Raw genomic sequence first — 24565 nt, forward strand, 5'->3', positions numbered from 1 at the left:
TACTGCCCTTACATATAGGTTTTTAATCCTATTTGTGTCTCAAAGCGTCCCACATGGGAAGGAAGAACACAAAGGCCTTTGCCCTCTTGTGAGTCATGCCTTCAAAGTGGAGAAATGTAAAGAAGGTTCATGAGTGGTTAGTGGGAGCGATGGAACCCCATTTGGATCCTGCTGGAATTCTACCTAGGCAAGTTCTGGCTGCCCAGTCCCTACATATTCATACACTGTGAACTAAATGCAGAGCAGTGCAGTTTATTACACTAAGCCATGGAGAAAGGCATCATCCCCAGCCTCCAAGCCTGGAAGCTCAAAAACTACCTTGTCTTCTTCCATCCTTTGAATTCTTAGGTCCACACCCAGGAGAACAGCACCATACCCAAGTGTACATGGAGAGGCACTTAGAAAATACTGTAGTTGAATAATGTGAAGGCAAACTCACTCTGAAACAGAGGAGAGGGACCCGCCAAGGAGCATAGGAGATATTAATAGGTAAAAATCATGTCCTTGGTATAGCCAAGCTGCTCCAGGCTGGGGTGAACTGCCTCCTGGATCATAGGTGGTGGACCACACACCAGGATGAGTGTGGCTTCCCCAGGGGGAGGGAGGTGCTTCTTGATCATGTCAGCAGTAACAAATCCAGAGCTGTACTTCCATCCTGAAATGAAGCAAAGCAGGGAAGATGCATGGTTCTGCGTTTGCCCCTGATGCTGGAGACCAGGGTGACCTACAGAAGCTGAGAAGTCTGCACTGCTGGTTCCCACAGATAGGGGGTTCCAGCCATCTGCAGCATTGCCTCCAGATTCCAGGCTCAAGCCTTGGACTTAGACTCAGGATGATGTCTCTTTGCTCTAAGCACTGAGTTGAGTGGGGATGTTAGGTAGAGGTGGGTGAGGAGGTCATATTGGTATGGTGGGGTGTTTGTTGAGTTGGGCAGCACCGTCTGCTGGCAGCTTGAAATATGCCAAGACAGATAGAGATTAAGGAAGCAGGTGATGTGCCCTGCATGATACAAGGTGCGTGGTTGTTCCTGGGTGCTAGCTGAGGGCTGCAGCAGCTGGCTGAGGCTGAGCATATGAAGACGACTGTCCAGAAGAGTTTGGTGGTGAATGGCAGAGTAGCCATGAGCAGTACAAGAGAGTAAGGGCCCAGTGGTCATATTAGGTGAAATGTGCTGACTGTGGAGGGCAGGTGTTCAAGTAGCCTGGTGGCTCCGGGTCTATACTCAGTACAATGTGGGGAGTGTAGAATTAGCACCTACCCTTGACTCCCCTTTACAACCTGCTGCACACAATCTCCTCCCATCAGATTCTTGCATGCTCTATACAGACCAAAAGCTCTAAGGCTCTTTTGGAGTAAACCTTAAAGGCAAAACAAGCAAACAAAACCTAGAGACTAGTCTGTAGGTGTGTCACAGGGTGGAAATGGCTCAGAATAAGAGAGGGTAACATGGGCATACCAACAGGAGGCCTGTCCAGGGTATACCACACGTTGAACTGGTCAAGGTGAGTTGTAGCGATTTCTTCCAGCTCCTTTCTCAACAAGATATCCTCTTCTGTCTAGAAAAGAAGCAACATTACAATGGTCCATCCAGGAACAGCCAGTATGCCCACCTAGATTGAACACGTGGGCCTGTACATTCACACCTTCATTGCCACTGTCCTAGCTTGAGAGCTTGCCAGACTCCAGGGCAGACGAGGTCCTGTTCCTCCTGCACACTACACCCTCTCTCTGTCAATATAAAGAGCTGGTGGGGCTGAAGGGTGAGGTAGAGGTACCAAGAGTGTATCTGCCCTCTAGCTGGAAGGACGGCTGCATAGACCCTGTGCATGCAAAAGTCTCCACTCATTTTCCTGTATCCAGGGATCAGGTCTAGCAGGCCCAACAGACACAGGCTTAGTTCAGGTTGGCCTTCCCCAAGGAGCCAGGGGAGGATGGTGCTGGTGATGTATAGAAGAAGGTGGTCTGTGTTTACATGTGAGAAAAGGGGGACAAGTCGCCAAGAGAATGCCTAGGCCTGGGTCATCAAACCCTCCATGTCTCTTCTCCCAGGAATGCTACTTCTGGCATGGTTTCATAAAGTAAAAGTTATCAGGTCAGGCCCAGTTACTCATAATTATTGTTTATGACAAAATCTGGAAAGAACCTGAATGAAATTTTGGAAAAATTTCACTTTGATTCTGATGTGACTATTTAAAGTTAGTGAGAGGAAGATGCATATGTGATACTACTAAGTGTAAAAGTATATGTGATATATATGGATATATCATATATAAATACATAGTATATATTGGGGAAAAGACAAAAGATAAAAGTATTCATATTCTTCTGAAATCCTCAGAATTTCCAGCAGGAACATCCATTATTTAATATTCAGAAGACCAGAATGGGAATTAAGGAGAAAGCTCAGTGAATTAAGGAGAAAGCTCAGTGCGTGGAATGGGTCTGTAGGGAAGATGCCAGAAGTCAGCAGAAACAAACAAAACAGGCCTGGCCTCAGCTTCTTCAGCCACCAGCAGACTTTCAGAACCCACTAAGCCTCCCACAGCCCAAGGCACCCAAGCAGCATGTTTCTAGGCAGTGGGAGGGGAATGAATTCATATAGAGCCCCAACTCGGGGAACATTCCATGCTACTGTAGCAAGCTCTGGGCTGACTCTGCAGAACTGACCTGGTTGGCAAAGAGAAGGGACATCCTGGTCCCATCACTGGTGTTCTTTGTGATGTGGCGAATAAGCTGCAGCATGGGAGTAATGCCTGGAAAACAGTGGGCAGGCCAGCTTTCTACCATCTCCAATGCCTCCATTTCTGGCCTTCAGCAGATTAGCAATATCATTTAACCCCGATTCTACCATTTCCCCTTCTGTTCCCCCAAACCCAAAGTAAGGAAGAAGCTTCATTTTGGTGTTCCTTTTTAATGCAGCAGAAGGTCAAAAGCCCCCTTTCCTTTTTGAGACAGGGTTTCACATATCTCAGGCTGGCCTCAACTTACGGTGTAGCCAAGTATGCCCTTGAACTTCTGATTATCTCAAGTTCTGGGATTACAGGCATGTGCCACCAATGCCTGTTTTTTATGTGGTGCTGGGGAACCCAGGGCCTCGTGTGTGCTAGGCAAATATTCTACCAACTGAGCCATATCCTCAGCCCTTTTTCTTTTTCTATTGCAAGAGGGCAAAAACATTCTGTGCGTTAGTTCTTGTCCTTGCTTGCATAGTAGAATTAATGGCCAGTAAATGTGATAGTATTATAATTGCCTGTGATGGTGCCTAACACCCTGTGGGTTATTAATCCCTGAGGGTTCATTCTCAAGGGATCTGGAGAGTCAGACTGGAACTGGATCTTCCACTATTTAGGAACCATCCAGCAAAGCCTGCCCTGCCTGGCTTCTTAGGAAAGGTTCCCATGGCTCCTGGGGAGTCACTATGATGGTTGCAGAGGAACAGGGTCAGAGTCAGTATCTGTTGCCACATTGCCACTACCACAGCTGGGGAGCAATTGCTTGTACCTCCTCTCATAGGGTCCAATGACTCCCAAATTAGAATGGTCTTAGAGGAACCCAGAAACCTCTTACCTGTTCCCCCAGCAATCATCCCCAGGTGATGAAACAGTCTGTTTTCGGGCTCACTCATTTCGTCTACTTTGACTATAAGGGAACCTAGAAACATAGAGGATGTTTATGACTTCTATAGCCTTTGGCTGGCTGCCTACAAAAGACTTCTGACTCTTAGGAGGCAAGATCAGCTAAGGTGGTAGCATTCCAAGCCAGAGAATCAGACACAGTAGCTTCACTGGCCACCAGTGTACAGAGTGGAAACTGAGGCTAGACATCCATTGGATATCTGGGTCTTTTCTTAGGCAAGCTTGGAGCCTTGTAGAGCCTCCTCCATGACAATGGTGAATGAGTGAGTAAATGGAAAATCTGGATGAACCAATCAATGTGGAGTCCTTCCACCATTTACATCAGCAGGCACCTTTCATGTATCTGTGCCAGAGACATTCTAGATGAAGCATAAAAGCTTGTGAAATAAATATGAGCAGTGACAGAAGTCATTATAAATGCATTCACGTGAATGAATGTGTGAAGACTTGAAGTACAAGCCCATGTGCTCCAGGGCTGAGGAAGACCACAGTAAAATCACTGCAGGAATTTCCCAGCTTTGAGAGGAATTGCCCAACTGTGAGATCCCACTGAACAGCACCTGGTACCTGGCTCATGGTAGAACAGGCGCCCTGTGGGCCCTCGAAAAAGGATGGTGTCCCCAATTTCCATGTTCTCCAAGTACTGAGTCATCTTTCCCCCTTCAGGATACCTGGGGTGCACATTTTTGAAGTATATCTGAAATGCAAGCACAGGTCTTTACGCTCCCAGGCCTTTGGCTATGGTTGCACACAGCTGGAAAGTACATTTGCCTTCAGAAGTCATGCAAGTGAACACTGCCATACTCACTGTGAACAGTTGTTTTAGTTTCATTTCTGTCCCCACAATAAAATACCCTAATAAAACAACTCATGGGAGAAGGGGTTTATTTTACCTTACAATTCAAGGTTAAAGTCCATCATTGCAGGGAAGTCAAGACAGGAACTTAAAGCAGCTCACCACATCACATTCAAAAAATGTATGCATGCATGCCTAGTCATGCTCAGTTCCTTCTCTATACTTACACAGTTCAAGGTCCTCTGCCTAGGGAATGGTGTCACCCACAGTGGGCTGGGTCTTTCTACATCAATTAATATAATCAACACAATCCACCAAAGACACTTCCACAGACCAACCTGGTATAGACAGTCCCCCATTAAGACTCTTCTCAGGTGATTCTAGATTGTGTCGAGTTGGCTATTAAACTAACCACAGCAATCCTTTGAGACACTACAGGGTTAATTGTAGCATTGCTGATAAATTAGACTATTGGAAAGTGCTGTCCAGGCCATAAGTCCTCTCAGAGAAAAAGTATTACTCTCCATTCTACCACCCTAAGGATACCTGGGGGCTCCAGATAGCTGGATAAAAGGTGGGCATTATTTACCTTTATAATGAAGTCCACAAAGCCTTGATCATCATCACTAGAAACAGGAGTGTAAGCCCTGATTACCCATTGATCATTAATTTGGGCCAAGAAATGGACATAGTTACCTACAAAAAAAAAATCAAATGTTGATAATCAAATATAACCCAGAAATCCCCCAAGATTCACTTTGATAACATCTGCCTAGCTATGATCACACTATAACTCTTGGAGTAAGACTTAATTAAAGATGGAAATGGATACTAAAAATATCAGGAAGGAGCCAGGTGTGGTAGCTCATGCCTATAATCCTAGCACTTGGGCATCAGAGACAAGATTGACTTGAGTTCAAAAGTAACCTGGGCTGTAAGTTGCAGTTCAATCTATGCTAAGAGCAAGAACTTGTCTCACAAAAGAAATCAGAAAAATTTTTTTCCCATTTAAAGAAAACTACAGTCTTCACAAAGTTTTTTCTTCCTAACCTGAAGTCTGGGAGGGAGTCACAAGTATCCCATCTTTGTCTCAGCATAGAACAGGGCTTAGCCTTATGGGTTCTGCAGGGTCTCAAGACCTAGACAGTTCTGTTTCAAATAAAGCAACAATATGTTCCATCCTGGCCATTGGTTCTGCTGAGAAGCAACAGGGACATTTACACTGTGTGTTTGCCTGTCCAGAGTAGAATTCTATAGGCCTGGAGGGCTGAAGACTTAGGAGTTGAGATTGTAGCCCAATGTCAGATAATGAGCCAGATTGAAGGCCAGACTTCAAAGACCAAAGCAATTAGTACTGAGGGGAGGAGCTGCATCAAGGGATGCTAAAAGCTAGAGGCAAAAGAAGGCTCCAGGCTTCTACTTCAGGTGGAGTAGAAATTAAGTATGCCTGGAAAATTAGAAATACAGCTAGAAGTGGAAACTGAGAGAGACAGAGATGAAGAGGAGGCAGAAAGGAAGGAGGGGGAGTGGGATGCTTGAGGACAGAGTGGCTAGTTCAAGATGTTAAGCAGTTTCATCTGGGTCTTGGAGGAGTTCCTGGAAGCTGAGGTGCAAACTTAATAGCCATAGCCTGATTGGACACCAGGGACACTTGACAACACAGGCCCAAAGCAGCAACTTTCTTCCAAAAGCTCACCTGAAGCTGAGAACCGAGAAGTGAGTTACTGCATCCCTATGCAGAATGGAGCTGTGTTCCTGACCCAGAGCCCTACCTATAACTATCTTCACTTCAGCTGAACTGTGAAGCATTCGCCATTTTTCTGGCATACTCTTAGAGCCACTACATTGCCTTGTTCCGCTGACCATGCTGCTTCCACTGGGGCTGAAGGGAGAGTAGCTCAGAGAAGTCTCTAGAAATTCTATTTCTCAAGTGGCTTTTGGTTTCATACTGTCCCCCAACAGGATGGTGACAGGCTAAAGTAGAGGAATAGAAAGCCCAGTGACATAGCACTCTCATGTACAGAGCAGTGAAGGCCAACAGGCTTCCTTGTGTTATAATTTCATCACCTGTCAGAGTTGCAGTCACGACTTTCTTTGAAAAGTAGGCCATCAATCAGACTGTCCACTAAGAGGCAGGCAACAAGGCTTCTCTGCCCCACACCTGTCCCTTAGGTCTTCCACCTCAGGAGAGTGGACTCATTGTCTAGAGTAGTTACTGATGAAACGAAAAAATGGGACAACTCAGAATCTGAGGAGGACAGACAGGGCTAGTTTCCTTAAGTGGGTCTCAGCACCCCCTCAGATAATCCATCCATTTGGGGCATCTGCATCACTAGTCACTTGCCACAGATTTTGGGGTCTGACTATAAGGGAATATCTGCTCTTCTTACCCATGCTTAACACTATGCAGTTTCTGAACTTTCACATCCATCAGTCATTTTGCTCTCACTATACCTGAAGTAAGCTGACAGGCCTGGGAAACACTTTTCTAGATGGAAGATCAGTGAGGTTGATTGAGGCACTGGCCTTAAATTGCATGGGCAAGAGCCTTTAATGAGGTCTTAGGCCTCTGACTCTAGGCTTACTTCTTTTCAGTTCTCCTCAAGATACTAATTTTATGACAGTCAAATGGAACAATGAAGACACTGTCCTGAAGTCCTTCTGCCTGTCTCCCTCCATTCATGTGATCCAGGGCTATTTCAGTGTATCCTCCATATCCCATGAGAATGAGAATCCATTTCTAATAGGAACTGAGCATCCCAAAGACCCACACCTGGATTGCCACCAAGCACTGCTCACCTACAGGGAGCCCTAAGACATGGTCCGGTGAGGGCAGTCCAAAGCGGAACCTTCGGGTGTTGTGGTTGATTTGCTAGTTAAAAAAAAAAAAAAGAAAAGGTTCTGTTGGCTCTCTAGGAGTTTTACTGTGTGGCCCAGATCTTAGAAAGTTGATCCATTTGTCTCCGAGGTGACTGCTCATCCCACCTTCCCAGCTAGCATTCTCACCCCCCTGTCTTCTTTCACCTAAACCAGGGGAAGGTTTAGGTGACCCATTACCTCCTTCTCAATCAAGGGCAGAGGGTACTTGGCTTCAGGGTCCTGTAAAGTGATGCGACCTTTCTTTTTTAAGTTTATTTGCTTCCGGATCATGAGAATTATAGTGACGCTGACGACACCAAGGGCCAACAGCAGGGACCTGTCCTAGCAGACACAATGTGAGTACAGACCTCAGATCTCACCCTTCCTGGGCAACTCCAAGCATGGCTGGTGTTATGTCTCAAAGGACTAGCAGAGGGAAAGGTATTAACACAGAAGGCTGCCTGTGGGGACCAGAGGACGAGAGGTTAGCTGTAGGTTCAACAGGCCTCCTGGACAAGGCCTGACACCTGACCAGAGTGCTAGTCTCTTCAGGCCTTTCTTGCCCACCTGCCTCCATCCTGGCTACAGCCAACAATGGGGAGCAGTGATGACAATAGTTATTTATAACAGGCCCATCTGAGAGATAGCTGTGCTGTCCTTCGTAGGTGGTTGTGGCTAACAACAAGGCTAGAGACAGGGCTTACCTCTCCTGAGACTTCCCACTCACTTCAGATGCAGCTGTAGTGGAGTCCTGAGTGCCTTTGGGACTCAGCAGCACCTTCCAGGGCTGGCAAAGGAGGCCAACACCCATCTGCCAGAGGTGTGGCCAACCTCCCCACAACGGCCCTCAACTCCGCCCCATTCCCTAACAAGGCCAGTTTGTTCACATCCGGACCTGTTCCAGAAAGGTCCGCTGTCACCCAGTCCTCCGGCTGAAAGGCCAAGGGTTCCCACCAGCTGGGAAACCGCCTGTGAGTTCTGCTGAAGCCATCGCCTGCCGCTGCCCCCAACCTTGGATTCCTTCCTGCCTGCGCCTTTCCGGCGGAACCCACCAGGAGCGAGAAGCCCCACTAAATCCCTGACATATTCAGGCTTCTGTGTCTCGTGACTCTGGCACCGGTCCAGCCCTGAGCCTCCGCGGCTGGCCCTGTGGGGATGGACTACATACTGGCCTCCAGATTTTCTATTCATGACAGGGCTCCCTCTCTGTATCTTTAAGTGTCCCTGCGCATCCCAGTGGCCTTGGGGAAAATTCAGCCTCCCCAGCTTGTTAACACCCTGGCAAGATGGAGAAAGGGGTTGCTGTAAACTCATTTACAGTGCCAGCTGAAGAAATGAGAGCTACAGCCTAGAGGAAGAGCACTAGCGTGACTACATGTCTAATTTAACATGTCTCCTGAGCTGCTTCCACGAGCCTCCCAGAACCAAGTGTTGGCAGGGTGGGACTGACCGCAGCATGTCGTGCCCTCACTAGTTGGAGACAGGACAAGAAACATGTTGGGAGAAAACCTTTATAACTCATCTGACAAAGGAATTCTGTCTGATACACATATAAACCTCTTAAAAAAGGGTGTGATGCAGGTAACTCAATGAAAAATTGAGCAAGAGTCCTGTGCTGTCATAACTTTGTAAAAAGGTAAGGACACTGAAGATCAAAACAGGCAAGATATCCTTCGACAGAGCATATTGTGCAAAGCACAATCCTTCATGAGATATCATTGTACAATCTGGACATTTTTTCCCCTCCATACTAGAGACTGAACTCAGGGCCTCACACATGCTAAACTAATGGTGTCCTGTATCTTCCGCCCTTTCTTTTTGTTGTTGTAGTTTGGTTGGGTTTTTTGCTTTTTGTTTGTTTGTTTTTAAGTTTTGAGACAGAGTCTTACTAAGTTGCCTTAAACTCACTCTGTAGCCAGACAGGTCTTAAACATTTGATCCTCCTGCTTCAACCTCCTAAATAGTTGGGGTTTCAGGCAGGTACCACCAGCCCTGACTTTATATTTTAAACACGTAAGCTGTCAAAAAATCAAATTATCTGGCAATAACCTGAGGGCCCAGGAAGATATCGTGGAAGATGTCAATATGTGTGCCTACTGCAGCATGGTGCTTGGGGTGGAGGGTGGTCTTGTGACTTGAGCTGATTTCTCACATTCCTACCTTACACCCTAACTCCCAATACCAGCAAACAAGTTCTCATTGGAGATAACTGAAGTAATGAAGATAATCCAGTATGCCTGAGGTCTTTATTACAAGGGGAAACTTGAACACAGGAACATGCACAGAGAGGGGAGATGAATTAAAGAGGAAAGCTCAGGAGAAGGGCAAAAGTTCTCTGTTCCCCAACAGGCCTCCAAAAGACCACAGCTGGTCCATTCCTTGATTTGGGATTCTCAGATCCTTTTGCCTAGACAGTCTGTGGTCCTCCATTATTGTGGCCCTAGCTGATAGGGACCTGCTTCTTGGCCTCTCTAGCTCTCTCAGATGGAAATCAGAGTTTACTTTTGCCATTGGCAAGAGTGGAAAAGGAAACCAAGGTTCTGAAGTGCATTGTGAAGAATCTTCATAAGCTGTACTTCTCATCCTGTCTCCTATAGAGTCTTACCTGTCTCCAACTAGTGAGGGCACGGCATGCTGCTGTCAGTCCCACCCTGCCAACACTTGGTTCTGGGAGGCTCATGGAAGCAGCTCAGGAGACATGTTAAATTAGACATGTAGTCACGCTAGTGCTCTTCCTCTAGGCTGTAGCTCTCATTTCTTCAGTTGGCACCGTAAACGAGTTTATAGCAACCCTTTTCTCCGTCTTGCCAGGGTGTTAACAAGCTGGGGAGGCTGGATTTTCCCCAAGGCTAGATTTTTACAAGAAGAAGCAACTCTTGGCTGAATATTTGATTCCACATGAGGTAGCAGAAGCATCTTAAACATTTTTCAGAGTTTATCAAGTTTTTTATAATTGTTAATGCTGAGACTCAACTTTTCATAAATACATAGGACAAAAGACAAAAGTAGATTTAGGGCCTGTCAGAAATTGTTTGAAATTCTGTCCCAGTCCTAAGCCAAAATTCATCTATATTATGAAACTCAAGTTGGTAACTCAAACAGCAATTTTATTTTTTTTTATTTTTGGTTTTTCAAGACAGGGTTTCTCTGTGTAAGCTTGGTTGTCCTGGAACTCACTCTGTAGACCAAGCTGGCCTCAAAGTCACAGAGATCAGCCTGCCTCTGCTTCCTGAATGCTGGGATTAAAGGCATTTGCCACCACCACCCTCAAATAGCAATTTTAAAAAGCAAACCCTGCAACACAATGCAGCCCCAAAGAGATACTGATCTCTTTGTGAATGATGGTGTAAAAATAATAATTCTTTGGTTTTTTTTATAATTGAACATTATATTTCTACAACAGCATGAAATGTTGTTGAATGGGGGATAGTAAAAATACTTTGACTTTCTTTCCTGTGTCTCAGACTGTGATGAAGAATGCTGGGGCAGGGAGATTTGCCTAGACTGTCTGTGGAGCCTGAGAAAATGGGTCCATATATGAGGTTCAGAGAAGACAGTGGAAGGTCAGGGCAGTGAGAAGAGAGCAGCAGTGTAGAGTGATGAACCATGGAGATGGAGGAAGTGGCCACAGGCCAAGATGTCTAGGTAGTCACTAGAAACTGAAATTCAAGGAAATGAAAATTTCTCCTATAACCTTTGGTAGAAGAATGAACCCCACTGACCCCTTCACTTTATCCTGAGTAACTGTTATACTTCTAGCTTCCAGAACTGTAAGAGAATAAATTTATGTTGTTTTAAGCCATGAAGTTTATAATAATTAGTTATGACAGCAATACATTAAATGAACTATTTTTTAATCTCTATCGACTTCTTAATCTATATGGACTTCTTTGTTTGCAATCTTTAAAATATTTAAAGAGTGTTTTTCCTATATTTTGGCTCAGAAGTTTCTTTCTGCTTTTCCTAATGCCCCAGTTGCTTTCATGGCCAACCTCTTTTCTCAAAAGCTACCTCCTGCCTGGTCACAACTCCAGCTCATTGTCTCTGCCAGGCCACATGAGCAGCTTTCCTCTTTTCCCTGGCGTGGGCCCATCCTTTGTGTATTCTGCTAAAATGTCACTCAGGACAAAGAATTGCAGCAGCCACATTTATTTGACTGGAGTAAGCTTTATGAGACACATGGAGAGCCTAGACTACTCTAGGCTCTGACACTGACCAAGGCAGGGTTGGATTTTCCCCTTGTTTCTTCTTTAAGGATTTGGGACTAAAGTATATTGGTGCTGCCTGGCCAGAATTCCCCACTGAGCACTGCAGATGGGGATAGAACTGTGGCTGTATTTGAGTTTTTGAAATGTCTTCAACCTAGATATTCATAACAGAAATGTAGCATGAATCCTAATTGGTCTTAATTATAAAAACCCAGAGTCAGATATCATGGTAAATGCTGAAAGATCAGAGAGACAAGGGAGCAAGCCACGGATACCTCTTACCTCGCCAACTCCTCAGCCTTAAAGGGGTGAGCTCCTGTCTCCCCCTGCCTTATATTCCTCTCTCTGCCCAGCCGTATCACTTCCTGTCTCTACCTCCTTAGTGCTAGGATTAAAGGCCTGTGCCTCCCAAGTACTGGGATCAAAGCACGAGATCACAAGTGCTGGGATTAAAAATGTGTGCCACCACTGCTTGGCTTCTATGGTCAACTAGTGGCTAGCTGTTCACTCTGATCTCTAGGCAAGCTTTATTTGTTAGAGCACAAATAAAATAGTACCACACAGAAATGTGACTGTGGTAGGCTGGGAATGTAGCACAGTTGGTAGAGTGATGGCCTAGTATACATGAAACCCTGGGTTCGATCCCTAGTACTACATAAACCAGGTATGGTGATGTATAGCTGTGGTGCCAGTGAGTGGAGGCAGAAGAATCAGAAGTTCAAAGTCACCTTAGGTTATGTAACAACTTTGAGGCCAGTCTGGGATACAGGAGACCCTATCTCAAAACAAAATGAAGGTGGAGATGGAAAACTTTGCACATTTCTGTGGGACCAACCCTAGCAATCTGCAGAGAGGCAAAGGGGATTGAGACTCCTGACTGATGAGAGTTTGTGTGAAACTGAGATTGCGGAGAGTGAAAAGAACAGCTTGTAGAATCCTATTCCTGTTGTCCTTCCCACTCTCAGGGATCTCCTTCTTTAACAACTATGTCTGCTGAGTTATGCCGATGGTGCTAGTCAAGCTCTCTACCAATATTTACAGCAGTTGCTTCAACTCTTCCCAAACAGCATCTGTTGTGACAGAGGCTGAGCTCCAGCCTCCAGAAGGTAGCAACTGTGAGTTCACAGCTTGGAGCAACGGGAGTCGATGGGAAAGCAAATGCTGTTCCTAGGGGAACCTGCCACCTGCACAGGGTTGTGCCATCTGGGGATGAAAGCTTCAGGCTGTCAGTCAGAGAAAGGGGTGGGGAGGCTGAGGAGGAGGAAGGGGGATGATGTATGAAGAGAAATGAGGGGATACATCCCCAACTCCCACTTCAATACAGCTGGAATTGGTGTAGAAAACTTAACATTTTCCTCTTCTCCCTATAATGTAGATTATTTTACTCTGTTGTGGGGCATTTACCCACCATCTCCACACTTCCCCAGAGTTTTCTTGAGTGCGGGCAGCAGGAAATATTAGATAGAAGGATTTAGATTGCAGAGATAAATAGATAGAAAATAAAGGAGAGCCTCGAGAGGGCTTGGAACCTTTTCCAAGGGGCCCTGACTGTCCCTGCCCAGGGTATTTATAGAGACGCCAAGGGGTGGAGCAAAAGACCTCCTCCCCCAGCACAGCCAAGTGCAGACCATCTCAGACACCTGCACTCAGGTCCGTGGCCCTAATCATCCTCTATGCGGACCTGCTAGGTAAAGCCACGAGGAACCTGAAAACGGGCTCTCACACTCTGTGAAATAAAGAGACGCACAATAGGTAACAAAAAACTTACAGAAATGCAGAAACTATCAACAAAGTCTGAATCTCATGGAAAGGGCCAGACAATTGTCACTTATATGTGACTCAAAGGAAGAGGGTCTTGGGACTATTTGAGGTGGTGAGGTGACAATACAAGCTATGGGATAGTCAGGGATGAAGTGTGGGGCTGGAGAGATGGTTCAATGGTTAAGAGCACTGGTTGCACTTCCATAGGAACCAGGTTGGATTCCTAGTGCCCATCTAAAACTCCAGTCCCAAGGGATCCGATGCTATCTTTTGGCATCTTTGGGCACCGGGCATGCATGTGGTTCACAGACATACATGTAGGCAAAAAATACCCATACACATACAATAAAAATTAAAACAGTTAAAACTTTTTCCTTTTTAAAAAGGAGAGTGAAGAAGTGTGTGTTTAACTGTCCTGGCAAGAGGGAAGACATTCTAGAGAGAGACACCTGTGCTTTGGCTCTCAGACTACAGATACAGTTGGCCTCAAGGAAATGGAATTTCTTTAGGAGTGCCATGCTGGGGAAGGAAAAGCTAGAAAGGAAGCTTGTCTCTTAAAGAGACTTCACACAGTTGTGACAATTTGCAGGATGGGCATGGAGCTAGGAGACAGAAACAGGTCAATGATGGGACTATATTTTGACCATGACTAATTGGTTACACATACCTTGTACCCTCAATTTAAACCTAAACTTCATGTTAGGGCCCTGAAATTGGACTTGGGTGGTCACTGGATCTCCTTAATTGTTCTTCCCAGTGTGGCTGCCCTAAATCACTTTTCTCTGCTTTTCACTATCAGCTATCTTTTTTGTTAGCACGTTGAGGCTCACTATCCAAGTCTAGCCTGTTGGGTTTGTTAGGCCTCTATTCTAAAAACTCCCATAACACAAGGCTCCAGTGGTTGTCTTATAAGACAGTTACCCACATAGCGACTCTCATAGGAAAACCTGTGGTGATCTCTACTGGGCAGGTGTTAGGATTCCCATCTGTTCTTCCTGTGAAAAGATCTTTCCAGGATAGACAAGCACGTGCATCTCAGAGGACACATCTTTGCCTTCATCCTCCACTTGCTTTACTAATATAGATATAAATTGCTTTCATAAAAAGGACATTTTCAGAGCTATTTCCATCTGTAGTTTCATATGCCAAGGAAATATGTATAGAGCAGGATATTTTACTTCCTCGCACTTGAGATGTTCACAGCTCTAGCCTAGTGTTTATTTCATCTCTTAAAAGCACAGAGGCGGGAGATTTTCAGAAAAGAGTTTTGTTGTAAAGACAATATCTGTCTCAGAAGTGAGCTTAAAGGCAAGAGCAAGTGAAGACACAGCAAATTGGACTATAGACAATTCTAAGAGGAATTTGCAAGTCTTTACTTCCATAGAGTTGCAGACTTCACAGTGAAGCCTCACTAAGAAACTGTAACCTTCCTGCTACTGCCTGATCTTAAGAGATGATTTTCAGAGAGATTCTATGCTAGCTCTCAGGTCAAATACCAAAGCTAGAACGCATGCCCAAGTTTCTGAATCAGGCTCGTGTCTTCCTATACTACATCATCCCTATACCATAGCACCCTTATACAACAGCATCCCTATATTACAGTATCCCTATGCTACAGAATCTCCCTACAATAGCATCTCTACATCGTGACACCCCTATACTACAGCATCCCTCTACCACAGGATCTCTATATCACAATATCCCTACACCACAACATGCCTACATCATGGCATCCTTACATCACAGCATCCCTCTACCATAGCATCCTTATACCATAACACCCCTATAATAGCAACCCTGTTAGCCGGGCGGTGGTGGCGCACGCCTTTAATCCCAGCACTCGGGAGGCAGAGCCAGGCGGATCTTTGTGAGTTCGAGGCCAGCCTGGGCTACCAAGTGAGTTCCAGGAAAGGCGCAAAGCTACACAGAGAAACCCTGTCTCAAAAAACAAAACAAAACAAAATTTAAATGTTTTGATCATATTCTTACATTTTTCTGCCTACTCTTCTGTGGGTTCCTTGAGCTCTGAGGGAGACATCCCATTTAGGGTCCAGTGTTCCAAGGTCTCTCATTCTCTGATTGATGTCTGGCTGTGGGTATCTATATTTGTTCCTATTTGCTGCAGGAGGAAGCTTCTCTGATGATGACTGAATAAGGAAGGCACTGATCCATGATAGTAGAATACCATTAGGAGTTATTTATTGCTACATTTTTTCCTTTTCTTTTTTAAGACCAGGATTATTTGGTTTTACCCTAAGTCCCTGGGCTATCTAGTCTCAGGTTCTTGGTTACCCAAGCAGTAATGGAGTGGACCTTAAGTCAAATTAGCTATTGTTTGGTTACTCCCACAAGTTTTGTGCCAATATTGCCCTGGCATGTCTTTTTTTTTTTAGTGTACATAAAATGTTTTATTTTTTATTACTTTATTTTAAAATTCTTTTCATTTTACATACCAACCACAGTTCCTCCTCCCTCTCCTCCTTCTGCTTCCCCCAACATTCCTCACCCCATTGACTCCTCAAAGAGAGTAAGGCCTCCCATGGGGAGTCAATGAAGTCTGGCACATCAAATTGAGGCAGGCCCAAGCCCTTCCCCACTGCATCAAGGCTGAGCAAGGTATCCCACTATAGGGAATGGGATCCAAAAAGCCAGTTTATGTACCAGAGATAAATCCTGGTTCCACTGGCCCTGGCATATCTTGCAGTTAGGACACCATTGTAGATAAAGGGTTTATGGCCAGCTTGGTGTGTATGTTTCTCTTTTGATAGCGTGCAGAGTATTCTCCTGTAACAAAGATACTGGAATGTAGGGGTGAAGGCTCAATGTAGGAAGCAGATCCAGTTTTTCATGTTCAATGAGTTATTCAGGTATTATCTTCTGCAGCGGGGTCTTACTGTCAGTTTGTGTCGAGCAATCTATAGTCTTGGCAACAGCCTGGATTGTTTGGGGATTCCTGTGGGGCCCTTTTGGCCAACAACTCAATTAGATGTAACCCAAACTCAGTACTGGAAGGGTTGTTTGGTGACAAGAGATGGCCAGTTGGGTCTCTGTCTCCCCCATCATTTGGCAATTTCATTTAGATTGCCTTCGCATATGTATATATTTTAGGAGGTTTCTGTTGTATTAGGTTTCTATACTACCCCTCAAATATCCCTTAATTTTAGCTCTTCCCAAATTCCCTCCCACTCTCCCCTCGCCCCTTCCCATCCTCACTTGATCATCTCATTTCAGATCCCCTCACCCATCCACAAATATCTATTCTACTCCCCTGTCCTAAGGAGACCTATCTGTTCCCTCTAGTCCCTTACTCTATACCTACCCTCTGTGGTTCTATGTATTGTAGCTTGGTCTTAAAAACTAATATCCATGTTTAAATGAATACATGCCATATTTGTCTTTCAGGATCTGAGATACTTACTCAGGATGATTCTTTTTCTAGTTCTATCCATTTGCCTGCAAATTGCATGATGTCATTTATTTTAACTGCTGATTAATGATCCATTGTATAAATGTGCCATTTTCTTTATCCATTCTTACATTGAGGGGGGCATCTAGGTTGTTTACAATTTCTGGTTATTATGAAGGAACATGATTGAAGCAAATGTCTCTGTGGTAGAATGAAGCATTCTTTGGGTATATGCCCAAGAGTGGTATAGCTGGGTCTTGAGGTGGATTGATTTCCATTTTCGTAGAAACCACCATATTGGTTTCCAAAGTGACTGTGTGTTTGCACTCCTACTAGCAATGGGAGTTCCTCTCCATATTCTCACAAGCTTGAGTTTTAACTTGTTTTGTTGATCTTAGCCGTTCTGACGTGTAAAATGAAGTCTCAAAGTAGTTTTGGTTTGCATTTCCCTGACGGCTAAGGATGTTGCACATTTCTTTAAGTGTTTCTCAGCCCTTTGAGTTTCTTCTATTGAGAATTCTGCTTAGATGTGTACCCCATTTTTAAATTTGTTTTTTTCTTGATGTCTAATTTATTGAGCTCTTTATATATTAGCTCTCTATCAGAAGTATAGTTGGTAAAAATCTTTTCTCATTCTGTATGAGGCCATTGTCCAAGTAATAGTGTCCTTTGCTATGTAGAAGCTTCTCAGTTTGTGAGATTCCATTTATTAGTTGTTGATCTTGCTGCTTGCACCATTGATATTCTGTTCAGAAAGTCCTTTCCTGTCCCAATGAGTTTAATAGTATTCTCCACTCTCTCTTCTATCAGGTTCAGTGTATCAGATTTTGTGTTGAGGTCTTTGATCCATTTGAAGTTGAATTTTGTGCAGAGTGATAGATATGGATCTACTTTTACACTTCCCCATGCAGTCATCCAGTTTGACTAGCACCATTTAGTTAAAGATTCTATCTTTTTTCTAGTGTGTATTTCTGGCTTCTTCATAAAAAATCAGGTGTCCATAGGTGTGTGGATTTATGTCTGACTCCTCAATTTGATCGATGTATCTGATTTTGTGCCGACACAATGGTGTTTTTATTATTACAGCTTTATAGTAAAATGTGAAATCCCCAGCAGTTCTTTTATTATTCAGGATATTATTTAGCTATCCTGAGGTTTTTTGTGTTTTTTTTTTCCATATTGTTTTTCATAGGGTTTTCATTGCTATGAATAGACATCATGGCCATGGCAACTCTTATAAAGAAAACATTTAATCGAGGTGACTTACTTACAGTTTCAGAGGTTCAGTCCATTATCATTATGACAGGGGTCATGGCAGCATGCAGGCAGATGTGAAGCTGAAACTGAGAGTGCTATATCTTGCAGGCAACAGGAAGTCAACTGATTCACTGGACAGTATCCTGAGCATAGGAAAACCTTAAAGCCTGCTGTCACAGTGACATACTTCCTCTAACAAGGCCATACCCACACCAACAAAACCATACCTCCTAATAATGTCACTCCCTTATGAGATTATGGGGACTAATTACATCTTTCTTTAAAGACTTGAGGCTTTATCATACAAGTATTTCACTTGGTTGGTAGGAGATACCCCAGGGTATTTTATATTATTTGAGGTTATTGTGAAAGGTGTTGCATCCCTGATTTTTTTCTCAGTCCATCCACCTTTTAGGAGGGCTACTGATTTTTGTGAGTTAATTTTGTATCCAATTACTTTGCTAAATGTGTTTATCTGTTGTAAGATTTCATTGATGGATTTTTAGGGGCACTTATGTATAATACCATATCATCCACAAATAAAGATACTTTGACTTCTTCCTTTCCAATTTGAGTCCCTTTGATCTCCTTTGGTTGTTTTATTGCTCTAGCTAAGACTTCAAGTACTATATTTAACAGGTATGGGGAAAGTGGACAACTTTGTCTTGTTCTTGATTTTAGTGGAATTGCTTTGAGTTTTTCTGCATTTAACTTCATGTTAGCTATGGACTTGCTGTTAACTCTCTTTATCACATTGAGGTACATCCCTTGTGTTCCTAATCTTTTCAGGACTTTCATCAAGAATGGGTACTGGATTTTGTTAAAGGCCATTTCTGCATCTAATGAGATGATCATGTAGTTTTTGTCTTTCAGTTTGTTTATGTAGTGGATTACATTTATTGATTTACATATGTTGAACCATCCCTGCCTCTCTGGGATGAAGCAATGCCCCTTCTGTTTCTAGTTTGTGGAATAATATGAGGAGTATTGGTGCTAGCTCTTCTTTGAGAGCTGTGGATTTTTGTGCTAAAACCATCTGGCCTTGGGCCCTTTAAAAATTCTATCTATCTATCTATCTATCTATCTATCTATCTATCTATCATCAATCTATCTATCATCTATTATTTATTTTTTGTTGGGAGGTTTTAATGACTGCTTCTATTTCACTATGGGTCATAGGTCTGTTTTAATTGTTTATCTGACCTTGATTTAAAATTTGGTAAGTGGTATCTATCAAAAAAATTATACATTTCTTTTAGATTTTCTAATTTGGTGGAGTATGGATTTTAAAGTATATTCTTAGGAGTCTCTGGATTTCCTTCCTGTCTGTTACTATGTCCTCCACTTTTTTGTTTCTAATTTTATTAATTTGAATATTTTCTCTCTGACTTTTAGTTAATTTGTGTAAGTGTTCATCAATCTCATTGATTTTCTTAAAGAACCAACTCTTTGTTTCAGTGATTCTTATTAATTATTTATTTCAGCTCCGAGTTTGATTATTTCTTGATGCCTATTCTTTTTGAGTGTCATTTATTCTTTATTTATTGTCCTAGAGGTTTCAGGTTGCTGTTAAATTACTAGTATGAGATTTCTCCAATTTTTTTTTTTAATGTATGGGCTTAATGCCATGAAATTGCCTCTTAGAACAACCTTCATCATGTCTAATAAGTTTGGGTGTGTTGTGTATTCATTTTCATTCAACTCTAGAAAGTCTCTAATTTCTTTGTTATTTTTGTTTAACACATTTTTTCCTTCAGTAATGAGTTGTTCAGTTCCCATGAATTGGTAAACTTTCTGTTGATTTTGATATTCAGCTTTAATCTGTGGTTATCAGGATACAAGATGTTATTTCAGTTTTCTTGTACTTTTGAGACTTTCTTTGTGTCTGAGTATGTGGTCAATTTTGGAGAAAATCCCATGAGGGGCTGACAGAAAGTATATTCTTTTGTGTTTAGGTGAAATGTTCTGAAGTGTTTATTAGGTTCATTTGTTTTATAATGTTGGTTAGCTCCAGCATTTATATGCTTAGTTTTTGTGTGAATGACCTTTCTATTGGCAAGAGTGGGGTGTGAAGTCTCCCACTACCACTGTGTGAGGTTAATTTGTGATTTAAGCTATAGTTGTGTTTCTTTGTGAACTTAGATGTATTTGTGTTTGAGGGATAGATGTTAAGAACTGAAATGTCCTCTTGATGGAGGGTTTTTTTCTTTCTTTTTTGATGAGTATGTAGTGTCCTTCTTTATCTCTTCTGATTAGTTTTTGTTTGAAGTCTATTTTGTCAGATATTAAAAGAGCTACACCAGCTTGTTTCTTAGATACATTAGCTTGAAATGTCTTTTTCCAACCGTTTACCTTGAGGTGATGACTATCTTTGATGTTAAGGTATATTTCTTGGATGCTGCAGAAGGATGGAGCCTGAAATCCCATCCATTCTGCTAATCTGTGTCCTCTTATTTGGAAATTGAGTCCATTGATGTTGAGATATGTCAATGGTCAGTGATTGTTGATTCCTGCTATTTTGTTGTTTGTTTGTGTGTGTGTGTGTGTGTTGCTTCCCTTCTTTTGACTTTGATGGTCTGAGATTATTTATTCCTTGTGTTTTCATGGTTGTAGTTAACCTGTTAAGGTTGGAGTTTTCCTTGTAGCACATTTTATAGGGCTGGATTTGTAGATATTGCTTAAATATAGCTTTTTCATGGAATGTCTTATTTTTTGCATTTATGGAAATCAAAAGATTTCCTGGTTATAATAGTCTGGGCTGGCATCTGTGGTCTCTTAGATTCAGCAGTACATCTGTCCAGGTTCTTCTCTCTTTTAGAGTCTCCATTGAAAAGTCAGATGTAATTCTAATAGATCTGCTTTTTTTTTTTTTTAAATGTTACTTGGTCTTTTCTCCTTGCAGCTTTTAATATTCTTTCCATGTTCTGTGTGTTTAGTTTTTGGATTATTATATGGTGCGGACTTCCTTTTCTGATCCAATCTATTTGGTATTTGAATGCTTTTTGTATTTTGGTAGAAATATTCTTTAGGTTAGATAAATTTTCTTCTATGATTTTGTTGAAAGTATTTCCTGGGCCTCTGAGCTGGGTTTCTTCTCCTTCCTCTTTTCCTATTATTTTTATATTTGGTGTTTTTAGTGTCCCAGATTTCTTGGATGTTTTGTGCCAGGGGATTTTTAGATTTATGTTTTTTTTGACCAATGTATCTGTTTCTTCTATTATGTCTTCAATGCCTGAGATTCTCTCTTTCATCTCTTGTATTCTGTTGGTAAAGCTGCCCTCTGTGTTTCCTGTTTGAGTTCCTAAATTTTTCATTTCCAATTTTCCCTCATATTTATTGATTCTATTTCCATTTTCAGATCTTGAACTGTTTTATTCATTCCCTTCTATTGTTTTTGTTTTCATAAAGAAATTTATTTGTTTTCCCTTAAAGATTTCTATTGTATTCTAAAGGCTTTTTAAGGTCTTCTATTTGGCTTCAAATGTGTCAAATATTAAAATGTGTCAAATAGGTCCTGCCATGTTGGGCTCTAGTTAAGACACATTGTCCTGGCTGAGTTGATTGTCTTCTTAGGCTGGTGTCTAGGCATCTATAATTGGCAAGATTGTAATTCTAGGTGCTGATATCTGGTTTTGTCTTTGTTGGGTGGGTGTTTTGTTCCTTAGTTTCTGTTTCCTTTCTGGATTTTGGAGAATGTGATGGCTGTGTTTTGCCTATAGGAAAATCTTCAGGAATCTTGGTAGGTATGGCCACTGGAAGTTCCAGGTAAAATGTGTTTCTGGGTATTGGGACTTGAAATTTAAGAATGGGCATGGCCTGAGGGTAGTTGAGGGGATTTGCAAGAGGGAGAAAAGCTGCGTGTTCCATCAAGATCTGCTTAGTTAGTCCTCTGTGATGGGGGCAGTGAGTTTCAAAAGGTCATAGCAGAAAGTCTGCTAAAGAAAGAGCTGAGGATGAGAGTGCGGGATTGGACTTGGAAGAATGGAGGGGGAGGGAAGGACCTACAATCAGCCTACCTGTTTCCCTGGCAGGAATGGCCCATGGGTTCCTAGGGAGCACTTGTTGGATTTGGGTTCTGGTATAATGCAATGAATGGGGAGAGCTGTGGGACCAGCTGGTGGTTGAGGGGGCAGGGGGGGGGGCTGGGAGCAGAAGGCTCCAGCAGGTGTTCTGTTGCAGAACTGGGGATGAGACTGGGGTGGGGGTTGATTTGGAGGAATAAAAAGAGATTGGTGAGGATCTGCAGTTAGCCTACCTGCTTCCCTGGCTGGAGTTGACTTCCTCATTTTTCATCTGATAGTTTGTTATCAGAGGCTGGCAGTTCTAATAACCTATCCTCAGCAGACCAATTAAAGAAACCAGTAATAATGAATGTGGCTATACTGGGAAGAGAAACAAAGAGGCTCATCTTTGGTTGGAGCTCCTGACATGAGGCTAACATTTAAAAAGAAGATAAGAGGTAATGTATAATTAAGCAGTCCTGGTCAAGGTGTGGCACATGCATGGCATGTCATTGTCTCAGCTCCAGTCTTTCCTGCAAGGTGGTCTGACAAGTTGTCAAAACTGTGGGGAAATCTCTTTCCCAATCTTTGTTCCTGAAAGGATGGTTACATGCTGGGGCCTAGAGACAGATGCTAAATGATGCTTTTGTAAAAAGGACCATAATTGGGTAATGTGAGTTGAGACTGCAGCATTGTACAGCCTAGACTTTGTTAAAAACAAGTTGAATTGCTGCCGTGGTGGAAGAGAATTCAGAAAGAATAGAAAGTGTATCCCCTTTCCTCTGCCTTTCTTCCTGTTATTGGATCATCTGCTCTGTTCCAAATATTTACTTGAAACATTTTTAGGTTATTAATATAACAGATAGAAAACATCATTTTAGCTCACCAATGAGCTCATCTCTTCTGAAAAGGAGTCTGCAGAGTATCACATGAACTTTGACCAGAGATGAATTCTTCCCTCAGAACTGAAGTCTCTAAGACTTTCTTTGACACCTGTGTGGAGAAGGGCTGCTTTAGTGGACACTATGGGAAGGAAGTTTATCAATTCAGCAACCATTTTTGTTTTGTTTTGTTTTGTTTTTGGAGACAAGGTTTCTCTGTGTAACAGTCCTAGCTGTCCTGGATCTCGCTCTATAGATGAGGCTGGCCCTAAACTCACAGAGATCCTTCTGCCTCTGCCTCCAGAATGCTGAGATTAAAGGTGAGCACCACCACTGCCTGGCAGCAAACACATTCTTTTAAAGTCTTGTTGCCATGATGATGCAAACCAAAATAGTCAACAAAGGCATGGATGCAACTGGAAGCAACTAGGTATGAACCTGTACCCAGCCAAAGCTCCAGCTGATTGTCCCTCTAATGATGCAGTAATCCAGGCATGGTAGCACATGCCTATAATACCAGCACTCACTAGATGGAAGCAGGAAGATTGCAAGGCAAAGCTAGGCTGGAGCACATAGTAAGTTTTAGGTCAGGCTATGCTACATAATGAGATTCTGCTTCAAAAAAACCAAAACAAGGATGGATGAGATGGTTCAGTGGCTAAAGGCATTTACTATCAAGCTTTGATGATCTGAGTGTGATCCCTAGGATTCACATGGTAGAAGAAAACTGACTCCTACAAGTTTTCCTGACTGTGATGTGTGAGTCTCCCTCCCTCCCTCCCTCCCTCCTCCCTCCCTCCCTCCCTCTCTCTCTCTCTCTCTCTCTCTCTCTTTCTCTCTCTCCCCTCCCTCCCTCCCTCTCTCTCTCTCTCTCTCTCTCTCTCTCTCTCTCTCTCTCTCTCTCTCTCTCACGCACACACACACACACAGGTAAATAAATGTAATACAAAATATTTTAAAAAGCCCCAAAAATCAAACCCAAAGATGATACAGTAAGATATATCTAGGAGTCTGAAGGGGTTGGGCACTTGGCAGAAATGATTACATCAGAGCTTCCTGAATGTGAAGAAAAACAGACAAGCTTTTCTAATGAGTTGGAGACTTGTGGGTCTTTAACCTTGATATATATAAGCTGTAGATTGAATATGGTAATATATTTTATCTGTTAACTTAACTTCTTAATCTGGATGTTAGTAATCATTGTGGTAAGTACTGGGAAGGAAGGAATAATGTGGGATTTATTGATTATACTCTACTTTCTCAAGTAAGATGAGATCCTCAGAGGCCATTGGGTTTCCTGCCTTGTTCCTTGTTCTATACATGGCCAATACCAGTTTAGAATCAAGAAGGAAACAAACTCCTGAAATTAGAAGTGGAGGACTTGCCCCCTTATTTCACACTGAAAGTAGGGTTTCTAAATATTGACACAAAGCTTCTTACACTGGAGTATTCACTTCTTCCCCCCTCCCTTCGGTTTTTGGAGACAGGGTTTCTCTGTGTAGCTTTGTGCCTTTTCTGGAACTCACAGAGATCTGCCTGGCTCTGCCTCCTGAGTGCTGGGATTAAAGGAGTGTGCCACTACCACCTGGGGTGTATTCACTTCTTAAAATACTTTTCTTAAAATGATTTATAATGTGTCTCTACAGATAGAGAAGATTTCTTTTTTAGAGATGGAGTCTGTCTGCATAGCCCTGGCTAGTCTGGACCACATATCTCTACCCTCCGATTGCTGGGACCAAAGAATCATCACAGGCACCAAGA

At 42.9% G+C, this 24565-nt stretch overlaps 1 protein-coding gene across 5 annotated transcripts; it reads right to left on the bottom strand.

Annotated features, from left to right (window-relative positions):
- Window positions 1–232: 232 nt before the first annotated feature.
- LOC114710253 (NADH-cytochrome b5 reductase 2) lies at window positions 233–8403 on the bottom strand. Of its 5 annotated transcripts, none has more exons than XM_028894354.2 (9): window positions 8186–8403; window positions 7489–7627; window positions 7231–7303; window positions 5021–5127; window positions 4203–4332; window positions 3568–3651; window positions 2668–2753; window positions 1457–1556; window positions 233–655 (listed from the first exon to the last, which is right to left on the bottom strand). In XM_028894354.2, the coding sequence occupies exons 2-9, from the start codon at window positions 7579–7581 to the stop codon at window positions 483–485; spliced, it is 846 nt and encodes a 281-aa protein (XP_028750187.2). In that variant the 5' UTR covers window positions 7582–7627; window positions 8186–8403; the 3' UTR covers window positions 233–482. The 5 variants fall into 5 exon arrangements, with proteins under 5 accessions (XP_028750187.2, XP_028750188.1, XP_037067629.1 ...); XM_028894355.2 differs by having other exon boundaries at window positions 7995–8387; XM_037211734.1 differs by having other exon boundaries at window positions 7489–7632; window positions 8186–8384.
- Between the last annotated feature and the right edge of the window lie 16162 nt (window positions 8404–24565).

The sequence above is a fragment of the Peromyscus leucopus genome, chromosome 1, assembly GCF_004664715.2.
Source record: "Peromyscus leucopus breed LL Stock chromosome 1, UCI_PerLeu_2.1, whole genome shotgun sequence".
In the NCBI taxonomy this organism is placed as follows: domain Eukaryota; kingdom Metazoa; phylum Chordata; class Mammalia; order Rodentia; family Cricetidae; genus Peromyscus; species Peromyscus leucopus.

Excerpts from the sequence above, each read along its gene's own strand:
- LOC114710253 (XM_028894355.2), bottom strand. The coding sequence starts at position 8,101 with ATGGGTGTTGGCCTCCTTTGCCAGCCCTGGAAGGTGCTGCTGAGTCCC. Across the intron at positions 7,304-7,488 it reads TGCCCTTGATTGAGAAGGAG|CAAATCAACCACAACACCCG; the intron begins GTAATGGGTCAC and ends TTTTTTAACTAG. Across the intron at positions 2,754-3,567 it reads GATGATTGCTGGGGGAACAG|GCATTACTCCCATGCTGCAG; the intron begins GTAAGAGGTTTC and ends ACTGTTTTCCAG.